Source organism: Prinia subflava, chromosome Z (assembly GCF_021018805.1).
Source record: "Prinia subflava isolate CZ2003 ecotype Zambia chromosome Z, Cam_Psub_1.2, whole genome shotgun sequence".
In the NCBI taxonomy this organism is placed as follows: domain Eukaryota; kingdom Metazoa; phylum Chordata; class Aves; order Passeriformes; family Cisticolidae; genus Prinia; species Prinia subflava.
In genome coordinates this window covers 86,978,070-86,999,130 of record NC_086283.1, presented here as the reverse complement: position 1 = coordinate 86,999,130, position 21,061 = coordinate 86,978,070, and the positions used below count along the sequence as shown (strand labels likewise).

The following is a 21,061-nucleotide window of genomic DNA, read 5'->3' as shown; positions in this document are numbered from 1 at the left end:
GTTCAAGTTGGTAATAATTTTTTGTAAAGCAAAGATGTTTCACACAAATGCAAGCAAATACAAACTCAGCAGATACAGCATCATCCATGTCTTTATGTTGAGTTAGCTCTTGCATGCTGCAAACCATTGCTCTCAGGACTGTATGAGTAGCTCCATGTGCACATCCTTGTCAAAGTTTAAGCAGAGAACTGGACAGTTCTGCATGAACTAACATGCTCATTATATGTTTGGAAGTTTGAATTTTTAGTCTTCTGTAGCTTCTCCACGGTTCTAGAGGGTAGGATGTGAATAGAAATGTCGAAACAAAATCCTGTCAGCTCTTAAAACCATGTTGAATATGCTGTATCGTTTCTGATGGGCTTGAGCAATTCTCAGCAGCCTCTAAAACCTTAGAGGGCTTTCAAATGTAATCTGGAGAGAATGCATCCACACTGTTCCTGGGCAAGTCACCTGCATAACCCCAGCTTCTGCAGTGGGTATCTCCACTTGGCTAGTAGGCAAGATTTAAGACAGAAAGGGGTGTTAAAGGAGTCTTAGTGACAGAAACCCCTTAAATCCATTTTCAGAAGATAAACCAAGCCTGCAATTAATTTAGTTAAATGCTTCCCCATGCTTACAAACAAGTAGCCTTTGTGGGCTGAATGAGCAGTTGCCCATGCAGGCCAGAGATATGTTGGATAAGAGGAAGCAGTAGGGATTCTGGCACTGCTGCTATAATTGTACAAAAGAGATCACTGCAATAGGGAACTGGAAATAGTGAAAGCAGCCAGGCCAAAGGTCTTGTTGATGTACCACCTTCTGTATGATGCAGAATTTGCATAAACTATAAAAATGCCCATGTTTTTCTTCTGTTAAAGCAGAGGTGATACAGGTTTTTTTCCCTATGAATTTGGTAATGTCTGTGGGTTGCAAAGCAATTTTTTCTTAAGGAGCCGCTGTCACTGTGAAAGATGCTGGTTTCATGAATACACATCCTGCAAATATCTAGCCTCCTTTTATTGATCTTTTCTTTACAACTTTACTTTTAGACAAATGTTTAATAATTATACTTTTGTCCAGGACTGATTTTTTTTTTTTTTGGAGGGGGAGGGGAGGGCTAGGTCTAATATGCAAACTTCATGTAGTCAAAGATTATAGTAAGAATTTGACTGTAATTATAATGATATGATTGCATGTATTGTCCTAGGCTGTACAGTTGCCCTAGAGAGCACAGCCTTTTATATTAAAATGTCTTTCAGTATTTATTTCAGCCACTAAGAAAAATAATAAAAGACATATCTATAAGATGCTGAATGATCATACAGCGGGATTTGACCTTTGGCAATATTTTAACACTGTAGCTGTTGATCTGAGGGGTTTTGTAGCTAAGCAACTGTCACCCAGAATGTATTATATCATAAAAGAGTATTAAGATATGAAGGAGACTAAGTAGTTAGAGTGAAATAGGAGTCATGGTGAGATGCAGGCACTTTCCTATTGAACATTCTTGTTTTCAGAGCTATAGCACAAAGGATGAACCTTACCATGATTTGTTCCATGGTGGGGTATTGAAACTGCACCCTGCACTCTCAGTTCTGTGAGCAGGCACTGTTGTATACTAAATCAAGTATGAAATTAGATCTTGGGTAATGGACACATTATTTTTGCTGCTGGACAGCAAAGAAGGACTGCCATGGATCTTTACTCCCTTGTTACTTGGATTTAGAATCAAAGACTCAATAGGCTTGGAAGGGATCTCCAAGATCATTGAGTCCAACCTTTGACCGAATACCACCATGCCAAGTAAACTGCACCACAAAGTGCCATGTCCAGTATTTTCCTGGACACTTCCAGGGATGATGATTCCAGCACCTCCTTGGGAAGCCAGTTTCCAATCCTTAACCGTCCTTTTAGTGAAGAAATTATTCTTAATGTCCAACCTGAACCTCTTTTGGTGCACCTTAGGGCCATTTCCTTGTGTGCTTTTGTTGGTTGCCTAGTAGAGCAGGTCAACCCCACCATGTTGTAACCCATACAACCTTGTAGAGACCAAAAAGTTGACTGCTAAGCCTCTTTTTCTGCAGGCAAAATAACCCTATGCCCTTAGCCACTCCTCATTTGACTTCTTCTCTAGATCCTTTCTCAGCTCTGATGCCCTTCTCTGGACTCACTGCAGCCCCTCAGGGTCTGTCCTGCACTGAGGGCCCAGCCCTGCACACAGCACTCGAGCTGTGGCCTCACCAGTGCCAGCACAGGGGACAATCCCTGCCCTGGCCCTGCTGGCCACACCACTGCTGAGCCAGGCCAGGATGCCCTTGGCCTTCTTGGCCCCCTGGGCACTGCTGCCTCATGTTCAGCTGCTGGCACAGCACCCCCAGGGCCTTTCCAGCCCCTCTGCCCCAGCCTGTGGCCCTGCCTGGGGCTGTTGTGAGCCAAGGGCAGGACCTGGCACTGGGCCTTGTTGAACCTCACCCCATTGGCCTCAGCCATGATCCAGCCTGTGCAGATCCCTCTGCAGAGCCTTCCTGCTCTCCAACAGATGAACACTCTCACCCAACTTCTTTACATACTCTGATGTCTGAAACTGGCTTCTTTGCTTTTCCAGTGAAACCTGTTCAAATTACAGCTCTGAGGCAAGGCTATAATCCCAAATGATTCCTGCAGGTATGTTAGTGCACTGTGTTGCTTGAATAATGGGGAAGGGCTTGACCTTTGGCAATATTTTGTCCAACGTGTTCAATGCTGTTTCTCAGGGTTTGAGTGGATATTGAAAAGAAACTTGTCTCCTTGTGAGAGGGGTTTTTTTCTCAGAGCTAAGTTCGATATGATTTGTCTTGGATTTGCCTGTCTTCCCAGAGAAAAGCAACTACAGGGCTACTTCCCTGTTCCTTGCTTTTGGCTTGCAAAAATGCTGAAATAGTGAGGACTTGGCTCCTCACAGCTTTTCATACTCTCTCGACTGACCTGTCCAGCTGTGTGGGTCTTGTGCCAAACACCCCATGTCAGGAGGAGGATCTACCCCTGTTAAAGGAATGCTGGTGTCACATCCTTTCCTTAGCCACTTTCTTCACCTCTATCCTCCCACATGCTCTTTTTACTTAGATTTGCTTTTTTCCTCTAAGCTGCTGTAGGTAGTCAGCCCAGCAAGCTTCATTTCTACTTTGGCCGCATGTGAGGTGCTGGTTAGGGTTTGGGTAATTAGGCTGAAAGTATAAATCTGAAGCCAGAGTGTTACCAGTCTTTAAAGACGGTAAAGATTTCGGAAAGGATGTTTTGTACCCAGGGATGCTGTTTCAGACTGTTGTCAGGTGTCAGGCAGGTGGTCCTGAAGGTCATTGCTGGAATGTCATCAAAGTACCTGTGTGTTGTCCAAGACTGGTGTTGTTTCCACAAAGAGTAGGATCACATGGCATGGGGAGTGTCTGTGCCCAGTTTGGTCCATCTGTTAAGCATCCTTCTGCTAAAAGTAAAGCATAGGACTCAGCTGAGAGAGGTGAGCAAGGTCACTCAGAGTGAGGTGGCACTGCAAACAAGAGCCATGCTCTTGCCCTATTGTCACACCAGGCACAGCGAGTTCTTCTGAGCCTATTGCTAATTGCAGCTCAGAACATTTGGCTGATTATGATCTGTCTCGCCTTATGGCATTTGCTGCTGGCTTCCTCTCTCCATCAGACAGTGTTTCACTGCTGTTGGTGTCTGGCTGTGCTAGAACAGGAGAGACATAAATCCAGCTGAATGGTTTTCTCTTGGTTGAAAGCACCCTCATTTGAGCTCTGCAGTCTGAGGAACATTTGTAGAGGTATTAATCCATATGATGAACACCTGGTTTGTTTTTTTTTCTTCTAAGCTGTTTCTCATAAGGAATGCAGGTGGACTGTCTGAAAAAATACTTTTCAGCTCTGGAAGGAAATTGCTTTGTCCTTTAGTAACTGGAAATATAAGTATCCAAAAGAGAGCTACAAAGATGCTGAAGAATTTAGAGGAGATACTGTCTGAAGAGTGGCTGAGTTCACTTGGCTCATTCAGCCTGGAGGAATCTCAGAGGAGACCTCATAGCAGACTGGAGCTTCATCACAAGGGGAAATGGAGAGGCAGGCACTGATCTCTTCTCTCTGTTCACCAGTGACAGAACCATGGGAATGGCATGAAGCTGTGTCAGGGGAGGTTTACGTTGGATATAAGGACAAGGTTCTTCACCTGGAGGGTGGTCAGGCACTGGAATAACTCCCTGAGGAAGTGATCACAGCATCACATGTGAGGGAGTCCAAGCAGAATTTGGGCAATGATCTTCAGGCACATGGTGTGACTCTTGGTGTTGTCTTGTGTAGAGTTGAATTTCGATGATCTTTGTGGTTTTCCTTCCAAGTCAAGATATTCTATGATTCTATGAAATAATGCATTGGATGGACTGACATCCAGGATCAGTTACTGTAATTCCCTCTCAGTAACTTTCTGGATTCCCATCCTGCTAACAGCCAGCACTGACCGTACCAGCTGCTCAGCTCTTCTGAGAAGAGAGGGTGTGTCTCTAGAGGTACAGACTCACATCTGCTTGTTGAAGTGGTGTGTGTTTTTCTCCAGGCCACTCTTTGTGAACTCATGTTGTCTCTTAAATGCCTCTGTTGATGCACGTTATGCCAGTGCTTTGGGTCACACTGATAGAGGCTGCGCTGTCTAGCAGATCTACCCCAGTCTGTGCTGAGGCAGAGGTGTGCAAGGTCTGTCTGCCTGGTCTTTGATGCAAGACAGGTGCTGAGCCGAGAATGACCACCAGCAGCCTCTGGTGTGAGAGGTTTATTGGAGGAGGAGGACCAGCTCTGTGATGCATGTGCAGCCTGGTCTGTATTCTGCAAGAGGCGAGTGAGCCACTGCAGGGACTCTCAGGCACCATGTATGGCTGAGGTGGCAGGTCTGCTTTTCCTTGTGCTGATGAAGCAGTATGACTCAATGCCATGATGATGGAGATGGGAATGACTTCTCTTGGCAGCCTTTCTTTCCTGATATCTCAAGAGAATTGACATTAAAGCAGGGGAGGAAAACCACTATACGAGGAAGATCAGATGTGTGTCCTTTTTAGGAACTTGATTGTATATAAGAGTATGGGACCTGATGAGATGCATCCTAAAGTCCTGAGGGAATTGGCTGTTGGAGTTGCCAAGCTGCTGTCCATGGTATTTGAAAATTCATGGCTGTCAGGTGAAGTCCCAGGTGACTGGAAAAGGGGAAATGTTGTTCCCATTTTTGAGAAGGATAGAAGGGAGGACCCTGGGAACACTGACCTGTCAGCCTCCTGTCTGTGCCAGAGAAGATGATGAAAGAGTTCTTCATGAAAGTTACACTAAGTCACAGGGAGGACAGGGAGGTAATTGCAGACAGTCATCACAGCTTTACTGAGGGCAAGTATTCCTTGGCAAACTTAGTAAGCTGCTATGTTAGAGTGACCAAATCAGTGGACAGGGGATGTCATCTGTGCGGGCTTGTGTAAAGCTTTTTGACATGGTCCCTCACAACATCCTTCTCTTTAAATCAGAGAGAGATGGATTGGATGAGTAGACTTTGGTAAATGAGAAATGGCTTGGATAGATAATCCAGAGTGTAGTGGTTAACAGCTCAGAGTCCTCCTGATGGACATCATGGACAAGCTGTGTCCCTCAGATGACTTCTAAAGATTCATTTCAACCCAAACAGTTCAGTTAGTCCATGACCTCTTTGCTAAAGTGTTTCTCAATCAAGTACCTCTTTTGTCTTCTCTCCATGAGGATTTTGCTTTATTGCTGATGCGTCCTCTGTTGTCTCCTGGTAAATTTTTACAAGATATATAATGTATTTTTTTAGTCTACCTTTTCCCTGATGGTTGGCAACCATGGTTTATTGCTGTGGAGTTCTCATTAAATAAAATATGAGATCAATTCAAAAGTTATCAGTATTACTGGAAATATGAGACTTCTCACAATGTCTGCCTATTATTAGTGCTGATCAGAACCAGAAGAGTGCTCCAAGTCACCAAGTAAATTATTGTTTTTAGGGCTAATTTAAGATCACATCAGTGGTATATTGTTTAATATTTTATCTCCTTTGTTAAGAGTTTGGTCTACAGTTGTTAGCTTTTTAGATGTGACATCAGGGGCATGTTTCTGTAAATTTTTTCAACTCAGAGATTACAAAGCCATTTGTTCTTTTTCCCATCAACGCTGCCTTTTATTGAAAACTGCAGGTATTTTAAAGTCTACTCTTTTTTTCTTTTTTTCTTCCCCAGGAATGTTCCAGTCAGTGTTTTTCCCCAGGGAAAAGTCTATTTTAGCAAAATACTTTATGTCAAAACATTTCGATTTTCACTCCTATTAATTCTGTCTTGTCTTTAGATTTATGTTACACTCTTAATTGCAATATTTAATGCTGCTTCTATATTTCTATACTCAGCTTTTCATGTTTTTATTCAGAAATAGGTCTTGGACTTTATTTCGTGGAAAAACCAACATTTTGGTTTTGCTTTCTAATATAAAACAAAATCACAAAATCATTTTAAAATGCTGGCAGTTATTGGAACAGCAGTTCTTGGTTTCAGAATCTTGGTTTCATATCTATTTAGTACCACAGTGGATGTGTAGCACTGAAGCATCCAGCCTTCACCTGCCCTTTGGTATCGCAGTTGAAAGTCACTGTCTTTTTCTCTCATTCTCAATATCCATTTTAACTTTGCTCATGACTATTAGAACTTACAGTTTTATCTGCTGTCTATAAGGTGAATACCACCAGCCAAGCAAAAGCCAAGCAAGTATTATAACAGTATTAATTAACATGGTGTACACAATAATAAACACTGTAGGAGGGTGGAGTTCTTTAGGGAGACTCTATTGTCTAAGTAATACTATAGCACATTTCAGGGTCAGTTACTTTTTTGCAGAAGGAAGAAATTAGAATCTGTCTTTAATTGTTCTCTGAGAAAGTTCAACTGCTTTATTTTGATCAGAAGTTAAATGACCAAACTGCCTTCTCTAAAATCTAAAATTATTTGAACTCAAAGCAGATAGCATATTGGCAGATGTAGTCTAGAGGCAGATTCAGGACTCTGCAATGTGAAAGAGTCTGACTCAGCTTTTTGACTGATCTCAGTTTTGCTGTCCATCATCTTATGCTGCCATTGATGCTATCATCTTGACTTTCAAGACTGTTGGCTACAAGTTTAAATTAAACGAAAATATGACAATTATTGTTTGATTACAAAATGTGCTGGTAATGAATGTTTAAAAGGATGGCTCAGAGGTCAGCAGAACTATCTAACAGAATGAAAGAAACAGATATTATTTCCTCCACTGTCTCACCAAAGCCTTCTCTTCTCTAGGCAGAATAGCCTCAGCTCTCTCATATTGTATTTATTGAGGTGGTTTAGCTCTCTGATCATCTTTGTGGCCTCCTCTGGATCCACTCCAACAGGTACATGTCTTTCCTGTGCTGAGGACCTGAGAGCTGGACACCGTGCTCTAGGTAGGGTCTCATGAGGGCAGAGGGGCAGAATTACCTCCCTTGCCCTGTTTGTCACACCTGGTATGGCCTGATGCAGCTGGTAACTAATGCATAATGCAGTTGGTAAAGGGTTAAGTAGAGTTTGGAAATCAGAAAATAAGTTGGACTTGTTAGACTTACCAGACTGTAGAGATGGTAGCTTTCCTCAAAAACTCTGATCATCTTTAATTTTGCCACTAAGAACCTTGAATTCTGCTGTAAGGAATAAGGGAGTTTGCTGATAACACAGAGTCTGTCATTGTAAATGGGGAAAGCAGAGGGGTAACATGTAGCAAGACCTGGATGCCTGTAGGAGAAGCAAGATGAAATTCAGTGGTATAAAGTGAAAGGTCATAATGATGGGAGCATGCTCTTGTAAGGCAGGATCTCATCAGCTGGGGTTGCTAGGCAAGGTCGCTGCTGTAGTGTCACCCATGATTGGCTAACCCTTAGCCCTCAGTGGTAGCTGTGTAGAAGGAAGGGTGGTATCCTCATGCACCTAGACATTTACAGCATGCTCAGAAAGATGTTGATATTACCATTTGAGGTATGGTAGGATATATTTTTGGATGTTCAATGCAGTTTTGGTAATCCCTGTTCTGAATAGATAAAACTGGCACAGCTGTAGAGAGGGTCTACTAACTAGGATAATCAGGAAGTGAATGCTGAAGACATTGAGAAAGCCTGTCTTGTTTATCCCGGCACAGTGAATCCTGAGAGGTTCTGTGATTACCTACTCTCTGTAAATACCTTGGGAATAAATAACAGCAAGCGAAAACAGTTCAGGCTAAGGGCCAGCATCCTAACAAGAGCAACAGGTATACTCTGGCTAGATAAATTTAAATTGGAAGTGAGACGGGCTCCCTACAGTGAAGTTTTTCAGCTGGAAAAGTGGGAGTGAAAAAACCGATTGCTTTTAAGACGAGCTTTATCAGCTTTTGAAAGAGGAACGGAGATCACTAGTTAGCAAGTTCCTCCCAGACCCCATTCTACAAGAGAATGTCCTGGCTGCTAACCTGCCTTACCAAAGGCAGCTATGCATAGTCTTGTCCATGGCACTTGCTTTGTCAGTGGAGATGGGAGGACAGGGCCTCATCATGTTCTGCTCCTCCTTTATCTGCTTGTGGGAGCCCTGGGAGAACTCTGGTCTTGAGACATGGGATGGGGACTCCCACCTGGGGGTGAGGAAACAGGTGCTTTTGCAGTATTCATTCATGACCCCACTGGTTATTGAGAAGTTAGAGAAGTCTGTGTTAGGGGCACAGTTCCCCCTCATGTGGAACTCATATCTCCCCCTCATATCTACCTTTGCAGGAAGATAACCTGGCAAGCCTGTCTCCACCAGCTGTATCCAGGACAAACATTTCTCACTGTAAAAGAGCAATGACTATTTTGTAATATCTCCTGGGTATTATTTTGGATAATTATAATTGGCATAGTAAAGGGTTTATCATATGAATGCTTTGGGCTTGTTAATTCTAGGTTGTGAGGAAAGTTAAGTAGAAGGAATGAGGAAAAGCTCTGGGAGGGCTGCTCCTGGTAAATGATTCACAGCAATGCCCAGGATGCTATTTAGGAGGATAGTGCCTCTGGGATCCAGCTGATTAACAAAGATGGTTTAGCTGTGGGAGTCCAGAGTTATAAGCCAGAAGATGTATAAATTATAATAAGCAGCTTGATCCATCTCTGTGGTGAGATGAAGCAGTTTTTGTGGAGGAGTTGATAGGTGTGTACCTGTGGTCCAGGCACCAGGCTGGGTTTGTGGGGCACCACAGCACTAGAGGTGACCATGGCAGCAGTGAAATAAGCATCCTTATTAAATGTGAATCCACTTGGTACACAACTTGCAAGGGAAATGATAAAGACAGCTTTGCAGATGAAGGCTTGGTGAAGCAAAAAAAGACACCCAGAAGCAGAGGAAGTGATGCCTCAGGTTGAGATACAGCAGAGTGCACTTTGTGTGCTATATGAAATGTGCTGGGAAAACGGAATTGTGAATGTCGTTGATTCTATTTGTGAAATGGGAACAAACTTGAAGACTAGTTGTATATGAGAAAAATATGTAAGAAAACACTTACATGTGATATTTTCTGCATTAGTGTTTTAGATATATTGAAGTGTTTTGACAGTTTTAAGAGACCAAAAAGTGAGAAAAGAATGTTTAATTTGCTATGCTGAACATGAGCTACACATTTAATATATTTTTAATTAAATGAAAAACTGTGTGTTCCTATGTCATTTTGTTTCCACCATCTAATTTTCTGCCTTGTTTTAATCATAACATGATTCAAATCAGAGCTGTAATTATGCCCAATTTCTGTTACTTGGATGTGCTGCCTGAAACCCTTACTATATTCTTTGCTTCTTGCTGTCCAAATAGAAGTAGGGATGAAAAACTACTATTTCCCTTCTTTGGAGGTAATTCTTTCTCTTACAATTTTCCATTTAAACTTTGTTAGGTGGACTGCTTCATTGTAATCTGTTTGCTAAATGTTTTGTGAACAAAGCATATTTTCACCTTTATTCTAAACAGTAAGAAATTACTAAACTCCTGGGAACACCTGAAGATGCATCTCTTTACTGCAGCTTTCTCTTGTTTGAATATGGTGATTTTCTTCCATTTTTCAAATTTGCCTTCCATGTGAATTATTCTGCATATGTCTGTCTGAATAACATATTGTGGAATATACTGAATAAGGTACTATGGCAAACAATCACCTGGGAATTGTAATTTCTGCTTGTCTCTGTATTCAGTAGCAAAGAATTCAAATATTTGTGAGATTTGCTTTCATTTCAAGGTATCTGCAGGAAAAAACAGTTTGGCAGGCTACAATATTAGTCTGCTAAATAAATTCATATTTTATCTATTTACTTAAGTAATTTAGATTTGTTGTAGTAACGATTTCAGTGGAAACTGCAATGTGTGAAATCCTGTTACAAGTCGTACAGCAGAGAAATAGTGCTGGCAGTCACAAGTTTCTTAAATAAACCTTGCCCTCCATCTAGCTGCTCCACTTTCTCTGCTAATGTTACATACCTTTTTACTAACTTTTCCTGTTACTCAAAAGTTAGATTTTTCATAATCATTCTGCTAATTCATCTGTGTTCCAAGATTCTGGGCTGGGCTAAATGCTTTTAAAATCACCTCTTCTCCTTTGATGTGGTAGATTCTCTTTCACTGTTCTCCACATTAAATTTCAGAGTATTTCCTCTGTGTGCTACTTTCTATTTTTTTCCCCTCTAAATCTCTGTCTGATTTCTTGAATCATTCAAATTTTCCATTTTCAAGAACATGAGTTTTGTAATAGGATGAGCCAGCAGCAGCAAGTGAAACTCCAAAATGGGGAGTAACTGAACAGTTCTATACCTTGAGTACCCAAATAAGTTCTTCAGCAGGACAGCTCTTTGAAAGGTCCCAGATAACACATGGTGGCAGCTCTTGGAGAAAACAAAGTCCTTGGCTGAGTCTGGTGGAGAAAACCTTGGCTGTGAATGGTCTGGTACTGGCTACAACATATGTCTGTGACAAAGGAGTTCCAGCTCTGCTGTCAGATTCTAACACCTGATCTGGATGCTTTAACACAGAGATTCAAGTGTAATGGGTATATAAATAAATCCAGATATTTTCTTCTGTAAAACAAAGGTTTTCTGTTTCATAGACAGTGGAATAAGTGCCAATTCCAGTTTCCATATTTCATGCATATTGTCATTTATGTGACTTTTAAAATATTTCTTCAACACTCAGATTTCTATGTGGAACTGGGAGCAGGACCAACTGTCTCAGGCAGATAAAATATGCCTCATCCAGGCACCTGTGTTAATGAGTGTCCAAGCTTTGTGTTTGTGCTACAAGAGGTTGAAAGGAATGTTATCTGAACACTCTGACTTCCCTGATCTCCACTCTGTGATCTCTAAGAGGTAACTGATTAACATAGATTCATAGAATAGTTTGTGTTGTAAGAGACCTTTTAAAGGTCATCCTATGCCAGCCTCCTGCCATGGGCAGGGGCACCTTCCAGTAGATTTGGTTGCTCAAGGCCCCATCCAGGATGGACTTGAACACTTCCAGGTATGGGGCATCCGTGACTTCTCTGTTTTGGTGCCTCACCACCCTCATGGAAGAAAACAGCTTCCTAACACCTAGTCTAAACCTGCTCTTTTTCAGTTTGAAGCCATTCCTTATGTCCTTTCACTCCAAGCCCTTGTGAAGAATCCCATGTCAGCTTTCCTGTAGGCCTCATTTAGGTACTGGAATGTGCTGTATGGTCTCCCTAAAGCCTTCTCTTTGTGCTGAACAATCCCAATTCTCTCAGACTGTATTCATAGGAGAGGTACTTCAGCCTTCTGCTTCAGCCCATCATCTTCATGGCCTCCTCTGGACTTATTCCAAGGTCCATTTTCTTCTTATTTTGGGGGCTCCTGACCTGGATGCAGCAGTCCAGATGGGGTTTCACTCCAGTGGAGCTGAGGGGCAGAATCCCCTCCTCCAGCCTCCTGGCCACACTGCTCTGGATGCAGCCCAGGTTGGCTTTCTGGGCTACAAGTGCACATTGCTGGGTCATGTTGAACTTCTCATCCACCAACATCCCCAAGTACATCCCTGCAGGACTTCTCTCATCCCATCAACCCCAGCCTGGGGGTTGCCCTGACCGGTGTGCAGAACCTTGCATTTGACCTTGAGCTTCATGAGGTTTGCGCAGACCTGCCTCTCAAGCCTGTCAAGGTTCCCCTGGATGCCATCCCTTCCCTCCAGTGTGTTCACTGCCCTGCACAGCTAAGTGTCATCAGCAGACTTGCTGAGGGAGCCCTCAATCCCACTGTCCATGTGGCCAACAAAGATGTTAAGCAGCACTAGTCCTAATACCAGCCCATGGGGAACACCACTTGACACACTCTCCACCTGGACATTAAACCATTAACTACAGCTCTTGAAGTGTGACTATCCAGCCAATTCGTTATTCACCAAGTGATCCAGCCACCAAATCTATGTCTCTTCAATTTAGAGACAAGAATACCATGACCATGTCAAATGCTTTGCACAACTCCAGGTTAGAGAAGCAGTTGATGAGCATGTCTGATCTGCTGAATCACTGAGAAAAAACAACCTTTGAACAGAGACATCATCATAGCAAGCAGTACTTTTCCTTTAAATCCTTTGGCTATCGTGTATTTCCTGTACAAGGGTAACCATGTTTTACAAGCTTTTTTCAGTAATAATGTAAAAACGCCACAATTTGTATGGCAGCAGCTCAAACTTTTAGCTCGGTCTTTGCCACCTTAGTTCTCTACTGCATTAACCAAGAGTAGCCAAAACCAAGACTTGTCTGCTTAATGAGATCTTTTAGAATACAAGGTCCACTGAGTTATTTTTCTGCTGCCTGCATTCCTAATGCTATTAGTTAATACTCTAGATGCAATGGCTAAAAACAGGGAATAAGGGAAAAATGGAATGTTGAACATTAGAAACAATTTGCTGCTATTAAATATCCCATTGCATTTTTGTACAAAAAGTACATTTACCAAATTCAGCAGAAATATTTTTTGAAGAGAGGGCAGTAATATTCCTTTTGAGCTCATTTCTGCCTCCCTTTATAAATAAAACTCAGAAAGCCAATACCAGTTCAATCTGAGAAGGAAGACATCTGGCTGCTGGTGACTGCAGTGCATGCTGCTAAGATAATTACATTAAAAGGTGCATCTGACCCGCATGCTTGTCTGTGTCATTTGAATAGATCCATTTCCAAATTGTATAGAGTTGAGGATGACCGAATTACAGACAAGTTTTTCAGAAGAATAAATTCAAGGTTGTTAGATATTAACGTAGGTAGTTCTTGCATCATGGCAGCTCACATGCAGGATGTGTCCACTCTGGATCCAGGGAAAGAAATTCCCACTCAGTGTTGCCCAAATTTTCTGGTTTGAGTCAGTCTGACCATGGTGGTCCAATTTTATGATAATGCTACTGCTGCCTAAAGAGGATCCAGGGGGTGTGGAAATGCATCTGAGAAGTTCCTTTCCAACCTTTTTGTGTTGAGCTCGTGTAAATTTCTGTGCTGCAGTTCATTGTTACATTTCAACAGTTAGCGAGGACCTGTTACAACCCAAAACTTGTCCATGAAACAGGGACAGAGCGAGAGCAAAACCACTTGTATTTTTCCTGTTAATTGAGACCATTTCCATGTGCTGTATTAATTTTGTCTCTACAGGTCTATTAGCACAACTGAGAGAATTGTAAATTTTGATCAGGGAATGGAAACAAATGGCTGGCATATAAAAGAGGAGGACCTTTTAAAGTAGTTTTGCCACAGAGAAAATTATGGTAGAATGATGTAGTGCGGACTGGTACCTAAGGCTCATCCTTTGCAGGGAAACTTATTTACAGATGCAGAATAAATCTTTAGCAGGAGCAGAGTGAGGGCATGGTGAACACTCTTGAGCAGCATGCCACAATGCCATTATTTCTGGGTATTCCAGTTGAAGCTAATGAGGATGTATAAGGACATCTGTATAGGGGTGCTCTGAATACACAGAAAGGTTGTGACATCTCCCTCACTGGGGGCTTGTAAATAGATTAAAATGAACCAGGAGTGGTTTGTATCCCTGATCTTTGTGTAGTTGATCCTGTTCAAGGTGGGTTGGGTGAACTTGGATGACTTTTCAAAGTTCTTTCCTGTCATGATTTTCATGCTTCAGTGACACACAGGAAATCCACTGCTCCCACTGGAGTGATGAATTCTCAGCAACCTTGAAAAGCCATGGTGAGCATATGTTGAATTATGTGTTGTTGCAGATAGTGCTAAAATTGAATGGGGGGAGGAAATGAAGGAATATAGGGACTCTGAGTCAGGCTCATGTAAGCACAGCCTCCTGCAACGGGGTGCTGGTTTTGTTCAGCAGTAACACCTATTTGCAAAAGGCTGCAGGGAGCAAGGTGTGTGCTTCACTGGAGAGGGAAGAAATGCCACATGTCACTTTGCCCTGAGCATGGAGACCTGCTGCAGTTCTCACTGGTGTTACTGGGAGCAGGCACTTAATGCTCAGCAGCATCACACCCTGTGAATGGGACCAATTTCTCACTGTGGATTAGGTTGTACTGACTCCCTGCACTCCAGAAGAAAACCTGTTCTCTGCCTTTAGTGAAACAAGAAACTCTTGTTAAACAGTGAGTAGCCGTTCTGTTTTGTGTTTGTGAAGCTGCTTTTCCTTCTCCTCTCCTGTGAAAGCTCTGCAGAGAGGAACGGCTGTTCCACCATGGGAGGTCCTGTCTTACAGCACTGCTGTCATTAGTCTTCTGTCACATTGTCAGGCTTTCATGACTCAGGCATTAAAAAAACCAAATAACCAACCCTCTTTCTGAACTAAAATAGCCTAAGAACAGTTTTTTAAAAGCAAATCTTAATACAACTAATTAGGTCATACTTTCTGAAAGCTTTTAATGGGACTCACGATTTTACTGCTTGAACTGAAGAAACTTGAATGCTTAATTATTATTTTTTAAACAAAATTCAATGTCATTGAAGTCACTTGAGAGCTTTGATGGATTAAAAAGAAGAGAAGAAAAAGGTCTTGAATATTCAGTAATTTTAAAAAGGGCTAAGCCTGTTTTGTAGTTGAGGTCAGTATTTCTCAGCAGATCTCTAATGCATCAGAAAATGGTTCCAGAAAGAAGAGGAAAACTTAAAAATAAATATGTGCACATTTCTGCAAGCAAGCAGAACAGTGTAAATAGAGGTAATAAAATAAGTGTCAAAGCTGAGTTTAGATTTTACTGTATTGTAAATGAAAATTGCTGCAGCAATACTATATGAGAAAATACATGGCTCCTCAAAAGAAAACAACAAAAAAAAGGCTTAAAGTGGTGGTGTAAGGCATGCTTGCAGTCATGGTCACCTAATACCCAGGTGATGCCCAAATTATGAGTACCACTGACTGACCTAGTGAGGTGCCACCTGAGATAAAACTTAGGTCTCAGAAGAAATACAGCCATATCAGGTATCTCTGCAAGACTTTGCATTGTCCAGCGTAGGTAGGTGTCTACCACCCAGATCTCCTCTATTCTTCCCCTTCTCATGCAGGCTTTGGAAGGTGGAAATGCTGCTCCAGAAGGCTGCTGGCATCATGGGTGGTGGATCTGTCTGCTCATGTGGAGGTGCTGTGGTGGTGGCTGGGGCTGGACCACAGCCCTTCCCATGAGGTCCTTCCACATCAATCAGTCACATGGCATTACTCCTACCATCCTGGCCATGAGGGGCAGCTCTCTGGTACCTCCTAGTTTTAAGTTAGTGAAAAGAAATGAGATACTCTACATATTTCTTCAGGCCGGAAAATTTATCACCAAGATTATTGATGTGAATCCACAGTCAAACCAAGGTAACAAGCCATTCACCTCCTTTGCTGCAAGTATTCAATCCTCCCAGTCTTGTGTCTTTGCCCTCCCTACACTACTCATGCTATTAACCCCTCTGCTTCCACCAGGGATGTGGAAAAACAAATTGACTTCAGATGCTGGTTTGAGGGGCAGTGCTGCACTGGCCTGGCTGGGTCAGATCTGGCCAACTGCAACCCAGGTCAGAGCAGCTGCAGCAGGATGAAAACATGAAGTGCCCCAGGAAGTAAGAGAAGAGGACTCCTCTCTTTCTCCTGGCACAGAACTTGTGGAGGAACACACCTACTCTCCTCCCTGGCTCTATGCAAAGACAAGCAGCACCTTCTGTGCATGTGGGTCTGGGTTACATGGTGGCTTTGGAACCCGTAGGAGTTAGAAATTATTCCTTGTGAGAACTGGGATTGTGGCCATGAGGGCTGGACTGCACCAGCTGTGGGAGGCACCCTAAAGCACAAATGTCCTCTGGAGGAGAGCCAGGACCTGCCTAACACAGAGACAAGTGATGCACTTTGGGTTTGCAGGCTGAGAGGCTTCTGTGTATATGCTGTTTTATGGTGCATAAAACCATTTCTTCCCAACCCAGCAAGATGGATTGGGTTTGTGGGGCATGGTGTTGGTAGGAGAGAGTGCACAGGGATGGGTTCTGTGAGAAGTTTCTAGAAGCTTCCCCCATGTCTGACAGAGAACCACATAAGAATATCTACGAAGACCATGGTACACACTGGGCTTTTGTGAGCTCAGTCATGTAGGTGGTTTGTTCGCCTCACTAAAACCCTTGGTGACAATAACCACTAGTTTGAGGTGCAATTTGGAAATTACAAGGCAGGGTGAACAAGGTTTGTACTGCTAGCACAAAGGCACCCCGAGGAATATTAAACCAGGCTTATTTTAATAATTATTATGAGTGTTTGAGATACATGTTGAAACTGAGCAGTATGTGGTTTCTTAGAGTCATTGGTATAATCCACTCTCAAGATGACACATACAGAAGAAGTGATCTCTGTGATTTTTGTATTAACTTCTTTTATAAACAGAGCTATAGAGCCTACATCAAATCTTTAAGGTCAGTGGAATCTTTTGTTCAACTTTTTAAATAGGATTGTGTTATTTGGTTTTGCTATGCAAATAAGCTTTTTGTTTGATAATGTGATTCATTTCTGACTTATCTTTAAATGCTCTCTATTCTCAGGAACAAAAGATTTCTGTGACTTTATCTAGCAATTTATGTATGAGCAGAGGGTCATGCAACTGTGTCCCATGTGAAATATCAGTAAAACAAAAATAACCCATTTAACTAACCAGGCCAACTGCAAATGAAATGGCAAGGCAGGCTGACTTTTATACTAAAGCATTAGTGAAAAGGAGGCATGACTGTTTGGTGGAGTCTGAATTTCTAAGTACACATTAGCAAAAAGAAAATAGTATTTTGGTCAATATGGGTAAGTGTATGGACAGCAAACTGTGTGGTATGAAGAAAGAATTACATCAGAACCAGCTTCAGAACAACTAAAAGACCAAAAGAAGTTAATTATGCCTCAAGGGGGAGTAAAGTATCAAGGTTAGAAGGAGGGAGGGAGGGAGGGAAGAAGGAAAGAAAAGGAAAGAAAAGGAGAGAAAAGGAGAGAAAAAGGAAGGTGCGGAAGGAAGGTGCGGAAGGTAGGTGCGGAGGGAGGGAGGGAGGGAGGGAGGGAGGGAGGGAAGGAGGGAAGGAAGGAAGGAAGGAAGGAAGGAAGGAAGGAAGGAAGGAAGGAAGGAAGGAAGGAAGGAAGGAAGGAAGGAAGGAAGGAAGGAAGGAAGGAAGGAAGGAAGGAAGGAAGGAAGGAAGGAAGGAAGGAAGGAAGGAAGGAAGGAAGGAAGGAAGGAAGGAAGGAAGGAAGGAAGGAAGGAAGGAAGGAAGGAAGGAAGGAAGGAAGGAAGGAAGGAAGGAAGGAAGGAAGGAAGGAAGGAAGGAAGGAAGGAAGGAAGGAAGGAAGGAAGGAAGGAAGGAAGGAAGGAAGGAAGGAAGGAAGGAAGGAAGGAAGGAAGGAAGGAAAACAAAGTGTCTGCCTACAATGAATTAGTTCACCTTTAAACCTGTAACTCTTTGGGCTTAAACAGGATGCTTTAAATACAAAAGCAACATACTGCCATCTTGTAAGTTTGACCTTGTATCTTTGTCAGAGTTCAGCAGTACCTTTCACATGTGAAGACGCAGTGGAGTTTACAGCTGCTCTGAGCTCTTGGTGGTCTATGTGATTCTTCTTAGATCTGTCCTGGTTCTGGTTGCTTGCAGAGCTTTTCAAGCAGTCCACGCATTGTCAGGTATTTAACGCCTGACCTGTGCCCTGTTACAGTTCTACAAAGTGCAGCTTTTTAGGATTACATAAACTTACATCTAAAGGTGCTGGCTGGATTCATAAACAGCAGAATGCTTGAATTTTGTTTTATGAGCTGGAGTGCATACATACAAGTGCTTCAGTAATACTGAATCAATGACTGAAATAAAATGTAATGCTGATATGTGGATCTCATAGTAGATTCAAGTACATTTTGGTGAAATAAAACCTTGGTATTCTCCTGTGAAATCATAGAGAGGAATAATTTTAGCTGCTTGAGTTTTATTCTGTATTAAATGATTTTTAAAACTGACTGATTCTAGTAGCCACTGCTAATACTTCTCTTTTCTTTAGGGCTGTTTTCCTTAAAGCTTTTGAAAGAAGATATAGGTTCCTTCATTTAAATTTCTGTCAGACCAAAATTTTCCATGTACCTTGTGTCTGTGTACAAGGCTGCAGAACATGGTGGTTTAGGGGAAATCACAGATTTATAGATCTTATAGTGAAGGGAGAACACAATGTTCATCTAAACTGACTGCAATCTTAGATTCTTTTATTTAACTCAGCAGCTTGCAGTTGACCAAGAGTATAATTTTGGAACGATACTCAGGCTTGATTTAAAGACCTAAAGTGCTGCAGAGTTTGTCACAGTCACTGGGATTTTGTACCAATGGTCAATTACCTTTTCTCTGAAAAATGCCCTGTCTCTGAAAAATATGTACCTTATTTTTTAGAACTCTGTTAACTTCTTTCTTCTAAAAACTGGATTTTGCTGCTTGACAGCCTCAGCAGGCCTAAGGAGCCTTTTATTTTTCTCACAGATGTTTCTTGTGATTGTTAGTTCATATTTTTATAGAAAAACATTAGAAAAATTTCTTTATACTCAGAAATACAGTTAGGCAGATATCCTTTAGACCCTGGTATTCCTGTGCTAAGGGTCTGACATAATTAAAATCTGCCATCTTAGAAAAGAGTTGATATGATTATGGTGCTTTCTAGTTCAGTTACCAACAACTGGTTTATGATTAAGTCTAATTAATTTATGGCTTGACTATCAGTACTGGTGAAGATAGGGTTTTTGGTGTATGCTGTACTTATACTGTTGGAATGGTTGTTTCTGTGTTCCTCAAAATACTATTTTCAACATTTCCTTGAGTGTATCAAACATGCTTTGCAAATGGCTTGAGCTCTCTGTTACTTATTTTTCCATAAGCAATTCCCTTGGAATTATATGGCCAGATGATACAAAAAGGTATCTGGTCCATGGTCTAATTTTGCCTTGTGCCTAGGCAAAATCAAGAATTACTCTAAGCCTGAATGATCTTCCTTCCATTCTTTTTTACTGAGAAAATTGTAGTGAGTGTATTTTTTACTGAGAAGATCGTAGTGCAATCAACATATTATTTCCCCAGAGAATGAAAATTAAGGAGTTTTAAAAAAGCTTGAACAGTAACCTGTGTCCTGTCTCCCTTGGTTTCTTTCCCTTAAGAACCAAGTAAGAACAATGGGAGACACTGTTGGTAAATCTTGCCTTGATGTATTTATCTCACTGATTTATGAGTAATTATGTTCCTCTTTTCTCCTTAGGGCTCTTCCTGCAATGATGGAGTGGGTCCGAACTCAGAAAGCAGGAGAAAGTGGTGTGAATATTATCACTGCAGATTTTGTAGAACTTGGTGACTTTATCAGCACAGTCATAAAGCTCAACTATTCTCTGGATGAAGGTGAAGATGACACTACTTGATAGTACTGTGATATATGTGTTGTTGAGTTATTCAGAATTCGGGAAAAAAAGAGAAAGATTGTATTCTAAAAGGATTATATTGTTAAACACTCATCTTCTTGTAACACACTAAGGTGGTTAGGGCTTTAGTGGGTGGGCATAAGGGAAATGTTTTCATCATTTATGATCATTTTTCATATTTGTGCTTAATGTGAAGAGCAAAACTAAACATGTTTACAGTGTCTGATAAAAGAAGGCCATTTACAGGTTCTCCATGAGGTACCAAATGTGATTCATGTGTCTTCTGTGGTTATGAATAGTGCCAAGAAATTTGTTGTTTTCAGAGCAAGGGGATGTATATATTGTCCTCTTCCTGCTTACAGCAGGATTCCCAACAGTGTGAGCATTGCACCAGGAGACTGAGGACAGTATATCTGGCACGAAAATTTTAAGCTGCTACATTTCATCTGTTAGGTGGTCTAACTGATTGTATTCATCAATGAGCTGCAGGTTTAAATGCCTTTGTGATGTAAATCCAAAGTCATGCTTCTAACACATGCATAATCAGTGGAGAGTAAACATGATGTGTTATGCACCATAATCAGTGGACAGTAAACATGATGTATCGTGTAGCTTGCACAAAGCACAGACAAAACCCTGCTTGCTTTTCATTTTCAAAATGAGGTTTTCCAATGTCTCTGCCTCAGGTCAAGCCAGCAAATATGTGATACTGGCCTAGCTCTGTAATCACAGAATGGCCTGGGTTGGATCCTTACAGATCGTCTAGTTCCAACACCTTGGCTACCGGCAGGACACTTTTCACTAGACCAGGTTGCTCAGAGCTCCATCCAGCCTGGCTTTAGACATTTCCAGGCATAGGCATCCACAACTTCTCTTGGCAACATGTTCTAGTGCCTCATCACCCTCGCAGCAAAGACTTTTTTCCCAATATCTAATCTAAATCTACTCTCAGTCTGAAGCCATTCCCCCTTGTCTGTCACTGCATGCCCTTGTAAAAAGTCTCTCTCCTACTTTCTTATATTCTCCCACTAGGTACTGAATAACCAAAATTAGGTCACCCCAAAGCCTTCTCTTCTCCAGACTTAACAATCCTAATTCTCTCAGCTTTTTCTTATAGGAGAGGTGCTCCATCCT

At 41.8% G+C, this 21,061-nt stretch overlaps 1 protein-coding gene across 1 annotated transcript in view; it reads left to right on the top strand.

The window, feature by feature from the left end:
* PLCXD3 (phosphatidylinositol specific phospholipase C X domain containing 3) overlaps positions 1-20,558 on the top strand; it is a 74,705-nt gene extending 54,147 nt beyond the window's left edge. The window contains exon 3 of the mRNA XM_063423213.1: positions 19,771-20,558. Coding sequence (XP_063279283.1) covers positions 19,771-19,927 — 157 coding nt within the window. The 3' untranslated portion in view covers positions 19,928-20,558. The remainder of the gene's footprint in view (positions 1-19,770) is intronic.
* Positions 20,559-21,061: the final 503 nt, after the last annotated feature.